Source organism: Musca autumnalis, unplaced genomic scaffold, assembly GCF_047663935.1.
Source record: "Musca autumnalis isolate F117 unplaced genomic scaffold, ASM4766393v1 scaffold_5, whole genome shotgun sequence".
Taxonomy (NCBI): Eukaryota; Metazoa; Arthropoda; class Insecta; order Diptera; family Muscidae; genus Musca; species Musca autumnalis.
The window spans coordinates 200,166,389-200,176,690 of record NW_027412088.1 but is presented as its reverse complement, the minus strand read 5'-3'; the positions used below and the strand labels follow the sequence as shown (position 1 = coordinate 200,176,690).

Here is a 10,302-nt window from a genome sequence, read left to right as displayed (position 1 = left end):
CTGCTTTATAATCGACAAAAAGGTGGTAGGTGTCGATCTGCATCTCTTGGGTCTTCTCCAGGATTTGCCGCAGGGTAAATATCTGGTCAATGGTGGACTTGCCAGGTCTAAAGCCGCATTGGTGTGGTCCAATTATTTCGTTGACCATGGGCTATAGCCGTTCGCATAATATCCCTGACACTATCTGGTAGGCGATAGGGAGAAGACTTATGCCCCTATAGTTAGAGCATACAGTCTTATCTCCCTTCTTGTGGACGGGGCACAGGATACTCAGGTTCCAAACGTCGGATACGCGTTCTTCCTGCTAGATGGAGCTAACTAGCTGATGCATACACCTTATCAGCGTGTCGCCTCCGGTTTTAAACAGCTCGGCTGGTAGGCCATCAGCTCTTGTTGCCTTATTATTCTTCAGCCGGTTTATTGCTGTCTTTACCTCATCTTGGCCGGGCGTTATACATTCTATACCATCTTCTGGGATTGGGACTGTAGGATCTTCGTCGTCTTCGCTGCTATTGGATACCAACAGTTTTGAAAAATGTGCTTTCCATATCCTGAGTACCCTATCTGTATCTGTTACCAGATTACCTTGCTGGTCTCTTCAGGAGGATGTGCATGTACCAAAGCCATCTGTTTGATGTTTCACTCTTTGGTAGAATTTTCGGACTTCATTCTGGCTCCTGTACATCTCGATTTTTTTCACACTCTCGCTTTTCCATTTCTCTCTTTTTCTTGCGGAAAAGACGTTTCTCTTCTCTCCTTTTCTCCCGATATCTTTCTCGTGCGCTACGCGTTGCTACTGATTGTAAAGTAGCTCTATATGCCGCATTTTTCTCTTCGGTAGCAGCACGACACTCCTGGTCATACCATGAATTCCTTTGTGGAGGTCTCTGGTATCCAAGTATGGATTTTACGGCTGTTTGCATGTAGTGGGCAATATTTTGCCATTGTGTTGTTATGTTATCGGGACGAGGAGTGCCTTGATTAAGCAGTTGGGCCAGTTGAGTGGAATATGCTGTGGCTATCTGTTATGATTGCAGCTTACCGATGTCCAACTTCCGTGTTGTGTCTGTTCGTGCTTTATTTGCAACGTTTAGACGGGTACGTACCTTTGCTGCAACAAGGTAGTGGTCCGAATCAATGTTTGCGCCTCGGAACGATCGTACATCCAACACGCTGGATGAATGTCTTCCATCTATCACAACATGATCAATTTGATTACTTGTTCTTTGATCTGGGGACAGCCAGGTGCCCTTATGAATATCGAGATGATTAAATCTGGTACTGCTAACTACCATGTTTTTTGCAGCTGCAAAGTCTATCAGCCTCATACCATTGTCAGATGTTTCACTGTGGAGACTGAATTTCCCGACTGTTGGGCCAAAGACATTCTCCTTTCCAATTTTGGCATTAAAATCGCCTAGAATGATTTTAATGTCATGGGCAGGGCAACGGTCATATGTTTCTTCTAAGCGCTCGTAAAATATATCTTTGGTCTGTTCGTCCTTTTCTTCAGTGGGAGCATGAGCGCAAATAAAGCTGATTTTAAAAAAATTTTGCTTATAATCGAATTGCAGCAAGTCTTTCATTCACAAACAAACAAACTACGAATCCGCAACCAAACTCATGCTTTACGTCATGTCAGCTATAATACAGTGCATCACCTTTAGGTGTTGTTGTGATGCCATTTCCAATCCATCGTATTTCCTGTATGGCAGTACGTCTGCACCTTTTCTATAAAGAGTGCGAACATTCCAGGTGCAGATTCGCAGATCATGGTCCTTAAAACGTTTGCAAGGTTCGTCAACTTTAGAGGGGTTGTTTTTCTTTTCTTTCGTTTTTTCTAGGGGAGGGTTACTAACCCGACGCCCAAACCCAAGTTTTTAACGTTCTTGTGGGTGGACGCGCGGCACATGTTGGCTCACTACCTTTATCGGGTGTTAAAGGCAGTTCCCCAGGTGACACCAAGGGGAGGTCAGTGTCCACTTGAGATGAAAGAGGGACCAAGATAAATCCTGGGCTTTGCCATGTTAAAACCGGTCAGGATCGTTCCTTGGTATCTTCCATCCCCTACGTCACCACGTAGCCTTTGCTGGAGGTGTAAAATATTTCTGTAGATAGTTGTCTGTACAGGTTAAGATTTTGAATAGCCCCAAAAACGGTACCGGTCGATTTTCGGTATTTTTTAAGTTTCAGCCAAATCATCCAACCGAAATTGCTGAAATCTGGATTCTATATCATTGATAGTGGAGGTTATATAAAGTTCAGGTTGGCCGCTTTTCACCCCGTTTTTATTGTTGGCCACTCTCCGACAATTCAAAGACCCACGTTTGCTAAAACCAACTGCGGCGCCCAATCAAACAATATGTAATTCGTTTAGTACACCACCATTTTTGTAATGAATTTCAAGCTTGAAGAGATTTCGACTAGAGTTTTCCATCGATGGTTATGATCAGTAAGAACCAATGTCTGTGATCTTTCAGAATTTCCACATTTGACACTTTGTTGAATATTTCAGCACAGCTTTTTTTTGGTCTTCTTAGTCCAATAAGTTTTTTTTTTTTCATCACATCGACCAAAAAATCACCGCGAAATTTCTTTGCTTCAACTTTTCGAATCACCCTCGTATTGCTGCTACTAATTTATCTAACGCACGCGATTTCACATAGGCTTTAACTATCTGTTTTGGCACACAGTGAAAAGCAACAACTACGTCATCTTTTAATACTACTTCTGCTTACGGAATGACTGATTGACTGGCTAGCTATCTGAATGGCGGACTGTTTGGCTACAAGTCTGGCATAAAGAAATTCATTCAATAGAACAAATGTAGGAGAATTCTACGAACAAACAAACAGTGAGATCCCCAACCAAATATCAGAGACAAATAGAGGAAGAGTGTGAGCAGCAAATTGATTCAATTCAATTATCTCTTTTTTTGGCACATCAAAATTTTCAAATAACATGAAAATCTTTTTTAGCATATTTTCAAACAACAAAATACTGGTACATGGCATGGTGGCAAAATGCGGAGATGGCTGAACAAAAGCTGAGCAGTTGTTACGCGTATCTCCAACGACGAACACAAAGTGTTCTGCGCTACCGTGCTAGGCGGGTTATAACCGCCTCTGCAGAATTGAAAAAAAGAAAAATTCCCTAAAAAATTCAAAAAGAACGGTTTTGTTTTTTGCTTTCGAGGCAATTCTAAAGCGAAAAAGGTGCTAATTTTTGCAATAAAAATTGAAATTTTTGTTGAATATTGGAAATTGCGTAAAACCAAATTTTAATGTAGTGAATATTGGAGAACATATACTATATATTAAAGGCGATAATAAATGATCAATGAACAAGGAACCAAAAAGACAACACTATTTTTAGCCAACATTTGGTTCTGTGAAAAATCACTTTTTGTCTTAAATTTTTATTTGTGTGTTTATGTTTGTGAATTTTCAAATAGGGGAGCTACTCTCACAGAAAGAGATCTGCCTCCCAAATAAAGAATATTTAAAATGTTTTTATTAGAGAAAAATACAGAGTACAGAGGGTGTGAGAGAGATTGTGAAAACAATAACAAATTTAGTTTGTTTTGATAGTTTTTTTTTTTGTAATGATTTAAGATTTGCCGCCTAAGCTCCCATGTGACAATTAGACAGAGAGTTAAGCAAATGTTTTACGATTCAAACTTTGAAAGTGTAGCATAAATTTGCATAACATTTAAAATTAAAATGCTAATTGTTCTACTGGGATAGAAAGATAACAGCAATTAAAACAAAATGCAAAGTCCCAAGAAAAAAATATTTTACAACAAGAAATGAGATTTCCTAAAGAAATCACTAAAACCCGAGGTGAATACTAAATTTCCAAAGGAAATCACTATTTATCCCCGGTAAATTTGCAATTTAGCCTAGCTGAATTGTGATTTTCCTTTAAAACTTGTAATTTTGCCTAGCTGAATAGTAATTTCTACAGGAAATTTGTAATTCGGCCTGGCTGAATTGCAATTTCTGTAGGAAATTTGTAATTCAGCCTGGCTGAATTGTAATTTCTATAGGAAATTTGTAATTCAGCCTGGCTGAATTGTAATTTCTATAGGAAATTTGTAATTCAGCCTGGCTGAATTGTAATTTCTATAGGAAATTTGAATTCAGCCTGGCTGAATTGTGATTTCCCTATGAAACTTGCAATTTTGCCTAGCTGAATTGTAATTTCTATAGGAAATTTGTAATTCAGCCTGGCTGAATTATAATTTCTATAGGAAATTTGTAATTCAGCCTGGCTGAATTATAATTTCTATAGGAAATTTGTAATTCAGCCTGGCTGAATTATAATTTCTATAGGAAATTTGTAATTTAGCCTAGCTGAATTGTGATTTCCATAGGAAATTTGCAATTTAGCCTAGATGAATTGTGATTTCCATAGGAAATTTGCAATTTAGCCTAGATGAATTGTGATTTCCATAGGAAATTTGTAATTTAGCCTAGCTGAATTGTGATTTCCACAGGAAATTTGCAATTTAGCCTAGCTGAATTGTGATTTCCATAGGAAACTTGCAATTTAGCCTAGCTGAATTGTGATTTCCATAGGAAACTTGCAATTTAGCCTAGCTGAATTGTAGTTGCTATAGGAAATTTGCAATTCAGCCTAGGAATTGGAAATTTGCTATTCAGCCGGGGCTGAATCACTTTAAAATGAATTCTGAATGCCGCTTTGGGTGGTTTTAAATTCCATGCTTTGTTTTTCTTAGCTCGCCTTATTCTAGTCATTTTCTTCGCTATCCCTCTTAAACCAAAGACAACCTCAATATGTCCATGACAGCTTTGGGTATTAGTACCGGCTTTATGGTGGGCTGTTGTATTGCCGCACAAATTGCCCGCCGTTTGGCTTCAAAGTTTTTCAAAGATAATTCAGCCTGGATGAATTGTGATTTCTATAGGAAATTTGTAATTCAACCTGGCTGAATTGTGATTTCTATAGGAAATTTGTAATTCAGCCTGGCTGAATTGTAATTTCTATAGGAAATTTGTAATTCAGCCTGGCTGAATTGTAATTTCTATAGGAAATTTGTAATTCAGCCTGGCTGAATTGTAATTTCAATAGGAAATTTGTAATTCAGCCTGGCTGTATTAAAATTTCTATAGGAAATTTGTAAATCAGCCTGGCTGAATTGTAATTTCTATAGGAAATTTGTAAATCAGCCTGGCTAAATTGTAATTTCTATAGGAAATTTGTAATTCAGCCTGGCTGAATTGTAATTTCTATAGGAAATTTGTAATTCAGCCTGGCTGAATTGTAATTTCTATAGGAAATTTGTAATTCAGCCTGGCTGAATTGTAATTTCTATAGGAAATTTGTAATTCAGCCTGGCTGAATTGTAATTTCTATAGGAAATTTGAAATTTAGCCTAGATGAATTGTAATTTCTATAGGAAATTTGTAATTCAGCCTGGCTGAATTGTAATTTCTATAGGAAATTTGTAATTCGGCCCAGCTGAATTGTGATTTTCATAGTCAAATTTGCAATTTAGTTTGGCTGAATTGTGATTTCTACTGAAAATTTGCCATTTAGCCTAGCTGTATTTTGATTTCCATAGGAAATTTGCAATTTAGCCTATCTGAATTGTGTTTCCTACTGAAAATTTGCAATTAAGCCCAGCTGAATTGTGATTTCCCTATGAAACTTGCAATTTTGCCCTGATGAATTGGTATTCCCATATATATATATATATATATATATTTATTCCTTTAAACTCCTATGAGGAGCATAGGGCCACAACAAAGTTATTTAATCTATTTCTATCTAATGCTATTCTTTTGATTTCGTTCCATGTAACACCGCTTCTTTCAACATCTTTTTCAATTTGTCGCCTCCAGGTGTGTACTGGGCGTCCTCTTCTTCGGCTTCCCTGAGGATTCCATTCAATGGCTTGTCTCGTTATATCACTGGGATCCTTCCGCAGTGCATGCCCTATCCACTTCCATTTCCGTTCCATGATATTCATATAGATTGGTGTTTGATTCGTCATCTCCCATTGCCTGTTATTTGATATTGTGTTGGGCCAGTAAATTCTTAACAAGCGTCTAAGGCAGCGATTGATGAAGCTTTGTAGTCGCTGTATGAGATGAGGGGCCGCGTTCCATAGGAAATTTGTAATTCAGCCTGGCTGAATAGTGATTTCCATAGGAAACGTACAATTTATCCTGGCTGTATTGTGATTTCTATAGGAAATTGCAATTCGGCCCAGCTGAATTGTGATTTTCATAGTCAAATTTGCAATTTAGTCTGGCTGAATTGTGATTTCCATAGGAAATTTGCAATTTAGCCTAGCTGAATTGTGATTTCCCTATGAAACTTGCAATTCAGCCTTGATGAATTGGTATTCCCATAGGAAATTTGTAATTCAGCCTGGCTGAATAGTGATTTCCATAGGAAACGTACAATTTATCCTGGCTGTATTGTGATTTCTATAGGAAATTTGCAATTCGGCCCTGCTGAATTGTGATTTCCATAGAAAATTTGCAATTTAGCCTATCTGAATTGCGTTTTCTACTGAAAATTTGCAATTTAGCCTAGCTGAATTGTAATTTCCATAGGAAATTTGCAATTTAGCCTAGATAAATTGTGATTTTCATAGGGAATTTGCAATTTAGCCTAGCTGAATTGTAATTTCTTCTGAAAAATTGCAATTTAGCCTAGCTGAATTGTGATTTCCCTATGAAACTTGCAATTTTGCCTAGCTGAATTGTGATTTTTATGGGAAATTGCAATTCAGCCCTGATGAATTGGGATTTCTATAGGAAATTTGTAATTCAGCCTGGCTGAAGTGTAATTTCCATAGGAAATTTGTAATTCAGCTCGGCTGAATTGTGATTTCCATAGGAAATTTGCAATTTAGCCTAGCTGAATTGTGATTCTTCTGAAAATTTGCAATTTAGCCTAGCTGAATTGTGATTTCCCTATAAAACTTGCAATTCAGCCTGGCTGAATTGTGATTTCTATAGGAAATTTGCAATTCAGCCTAGGAATTGGAAATTTGCAATTCAGCCGGGGCTGAATCACTCTAAAATGAATTCTGAATGCCAATGTAGGGGTTTTTATATTCCACGCTTTGTTTTTCTTAGCTTACCTTATTCTAGTCATTTTTTTCGCTATCCCTCTTAAACCAAAGACAACCTCAATATGTCCATGACAGCTTTGGGTATTAGTACCGGCTTTATGGTGGGCTGTTGTATTGCCGCACAAATTGCCCGCCGTTTGGCTTCCAAGTTTTTCAAAGATCAAGGTATTGTGCCGATTTTGGTTAACGAAGCCATAGCATCGGCAGAATTGTGTGCTTGCTGTTTTGAGCTGATTATTGGTAAGTTGGAGCCACAAATTGATGCTTTAACTGATTTATTTTTAAATTTCAAAATGTTTGTTTTAGTTGCCGATAACTTTGGTGTAGCTGCATATGCAGTTTTCCTGTTCCTCTTAACGGTGTGGTGGGGTAAGGTATGGGGTGATGCTTCCGCCTGTCCATATACCCACATGGAAGACATGTTGGAGGGTAAAACTTCGTTGAAAAATGTTGCTTTGCTCACCTGGGCTGAGCTGATGGGTGGTTGTTGTGTTTATCGCATTGTCCAGGTGTTCTGGTGGTTTGAGTTTGCCGAAACCCATGAGGGTAGGGCTTTTGAGGAATGTAATGCCGATCTGCAGGTAGGTCAGAGTTAAATATAGAAATCAAATGTATTTAATTTACATATCTTTTTTCAAGGTGAATCCGTACTTGGGTGCTGCCATTGAGGGATTGGCCACCTTGTTATGCCGTTTAGCCTCCAAGACCTTGAGCGAAAAGGGTCCCAAGTTCTGTAGCGTTATTGATTCTTTCATTGGCACCAGCCTCGTGGTGGCAGGTACGTTACTACCAAACCAATTCTTCCTTGTACTCACTCACTGTATAAACTCTTGCCTCTCGGGAACACTTGAAATTTTCTCAAATACAGTTTATGCTTTTAATTATGCCATGTTTTCAGCTTTCAACTTCTCTGGCGGTTACTTTAATCCGGTCTTGGCAACAGCCTTGAAATGGGGTTGTCGTGGTCACACAAATCTGGAACATATTATTGTCTATTGGATTGGTGCGTGTGTGGGTGCCATACTTTCGGTTCCGCTATTTAGAATGCAAGCCGTGCGCAAGGTGTTACTGGGAGCCGATGAAGTGGCAGAAAAGAAAAAGGAAGAGTAAAGGGGAAGAAACTGCCCTGATTTTAAAGTTTCTATGTCCATGAGATTTTGTTTTTGTTTTACGTTGTTGTAATAATAATTGTTAACCTTTAATTAGAGTTAAACATTTAATCCTAGTTTGCAATTTATATTTATTTTTAGTTAGTTTAAAGAGGAATTCTTAAATAAATGACAATTATCTTTCATTGGAGAACATATCTTTGAAATTTGTTGAAAAAGTAGAATAAAAGTAGAAGAGTTCAATAGAAGTCAATATCGGAATAACAAATTTCCTATAGAAATCATTATTCAGTCTGGCTGAATAGCAAAATTCCTATAGAAATCGCAAGTCAGTCAGACTGAACAAAAGATTTCCTAAAAATTTAGAATTGAAGATTTTCTATGTATAAAACTCATTATTCAGCAAAGGAAGATTTCCTAATGGGTATTTTACACCAGGGGTGCTCAGAATAGTTCGTGTATTAGTAGTGGTAAGACACTCTCCCCATTACTAAGCAATGGCAAATGAGAAATACGCCACCGTAAGGAAGTGATCACCAATGCTTTACATGATATGTTTTTACATATGGGTTGTCATTTTATGTACAAAATGTATATGCAAAGTGACAACACATATGTAAAATAACCATTGATGTCAACGTCTGCACGTTGTCGTAACAACAGAGAATAACGAATTCAAATGAGAGCTATGTCAGCCGTTGTTTAACAAAGAGACATTACTCTCACACCAATTCTATCTCATTTATTTTGGAAACCAATGAAAATAACATATCGTGTAAAGTACCCAAAAAGAATAAAACAAATCTTTTTTCACATTTAACGGCCACTTTCGCCCCAACCTTGCCACTTTATTGACGGTTAATTAATTATAATAGGGCACTTTAGATTGAAAAACAACATCAGCTGTTGCTGTGTTGTGCAATTCGATTGTGTTTTTATTGTTTTTGTTTGGATAAAAGAGGAAAAAAGCAAAAGTAAGGAAATAAATTTCTTAAAATAGAACTTAAAATATGACTGGAAACCTTCTCTTTTCTGCAACAGATGTCCACAGTGTTGGCCTTAAGGGGATTGTGTAGAACGTGGGGTGGAATTTCATCACAAACTTTTGCCAAAAAAGTGAATAAAATGCCTCCATATCTAAAGACAGCAAGTGAAATAAGCCGGCCGTTAAGCAGTAGTACAACAGCAATTAGACAAAGGCAAGAGCAGAACCGGAGCAGTGATGCAGATGAATGGCGAACGGTTTATCGTTTACCCTTGATTCGGTTGGCATCAGCTTTCAATCGTGTTAAAATTCCTTATGGAATTTTCAATGCCATTGCCATTCCCGGAGCATTTGCAATGGAACAAGCATCTCAATTGCCAGCATCAACAGCCACATTGGTGGGAGCAGTGGGTCTGACCTCCTGGATGACTTTGTCAATATGTAGTCTACTGACCAAAAATTTGGTGGGCATTATTTACATCAATGATGACAATGATAAGTTAAAGGTGGCCTATATTGATTTTTGGGGTAAACGTAATGATGTTGTTATCGCTGTGGATGATTTGGTGCCGGAAAGTGAAAAGCAAAAACCATCCAAATTTGATTTCTATCAAACGTTGACGTTGTACAGCAATGATCGGGTGAAATTTAAGTTATTGCAAAGATTTGGTCAAGTCGAAGATCCAGAAGCTTTTGTGGCGATATTTGGTGAATAGAAGACCAAGAATAGAAGTAAGGTAAAGAAATAAAGTTTTTGTTATTTAATGAATTCAAATTTATGGTGTTATTTAAATATTTATTGAATAGGTGCAGATATAGTATCTTCAGCATAGATGCCTTAGAAATGCACTTTCCCTATAGAGGTCTTCTATACTATAAAAGACTCCTACAGAGGTCTTATATTCTACAGAAGACCCCTTCGGGTGCCTCCTACTCTATAAAAGACACCTAAAGAAGTCTTCTATTCTATAGAAGACCGCTACAGAGGTCTTGTATGTTATAGAAGACCCCTATAGAGGTCTTCTGTACTGTAAAAGACTCCTACGGAGGTCTTCTATTCTATAGAAGACCCCTACAGAGGCTTTATATTCTAAAGT

General features: G+C 37.7%; 2 protein-coding genes across 4 annotated transcripts in view; both read left to right on the top strand.

Annotated features, from left to right (window-relative positions):
• Positions 1-9,980, top strand: part of LOC141387156 (transmembrane protein 186) — a 126,021-nt gene extending 116,041 nt beyond the window's left edge. The window contains exon 2 of the mRNA XM_073956390.1: positions 9,262-9,980. Within this exon, the coding sequence (XP_073812491.1) occupies positions 9,262-9,921 (660 nt within the window). The 3' untranslated portion in view covers positions 9,922-9,980. The remainder of the gene's footprint in view (positions 1-9,261) is intronic.
• Positions 3,036-8,410, top strand: AQP (aquaporin). Of its 3 annotated transcripts, XM_073990406.1 has the most exons (7): positions 3,045-3,215; positions 3,615-4,382; positions 4,897-5,478; positions 6,767-7,351; positions 7,418-7,692; positions 7,751-7,889; positions 8,010-8,410. In XM_073990406.1, the coding sequence occupies exons 4-7, from the start codon at positions 7,174-7,176 to the stop codon at positions 8,219-8,221; spliced, it is 804 nt and encodes a 267-aa protein (XP_073846507.1). In that variant the 5' UTR covers positions 3,045-3,215; positions 3,615-4,382; positions 4,897-5,478; positions 6,767-7,173; the 3' UTR covers positions 8,222-8,410. The 3 variants fall into 3 exon arrangements, with proteins under 3 accessions (XP_073846504.1, XP_073846507.1, XP_073846506.1); XM_073990403.1 differs by lacking the exons at positions 3,615-4,382; positions 4,897-5,478 and having other exon boundaries at positions 3,036-3,215; positions 7,116-7,351; XM_073990405.1 differs by lacking the exons at positions 3,615-4,382; positions 4,897-5,478 and having other exon boundaries at positions 7,083-7,351.
• Positions 9,981-10,302: the final 322 nt, after the last annotated feature.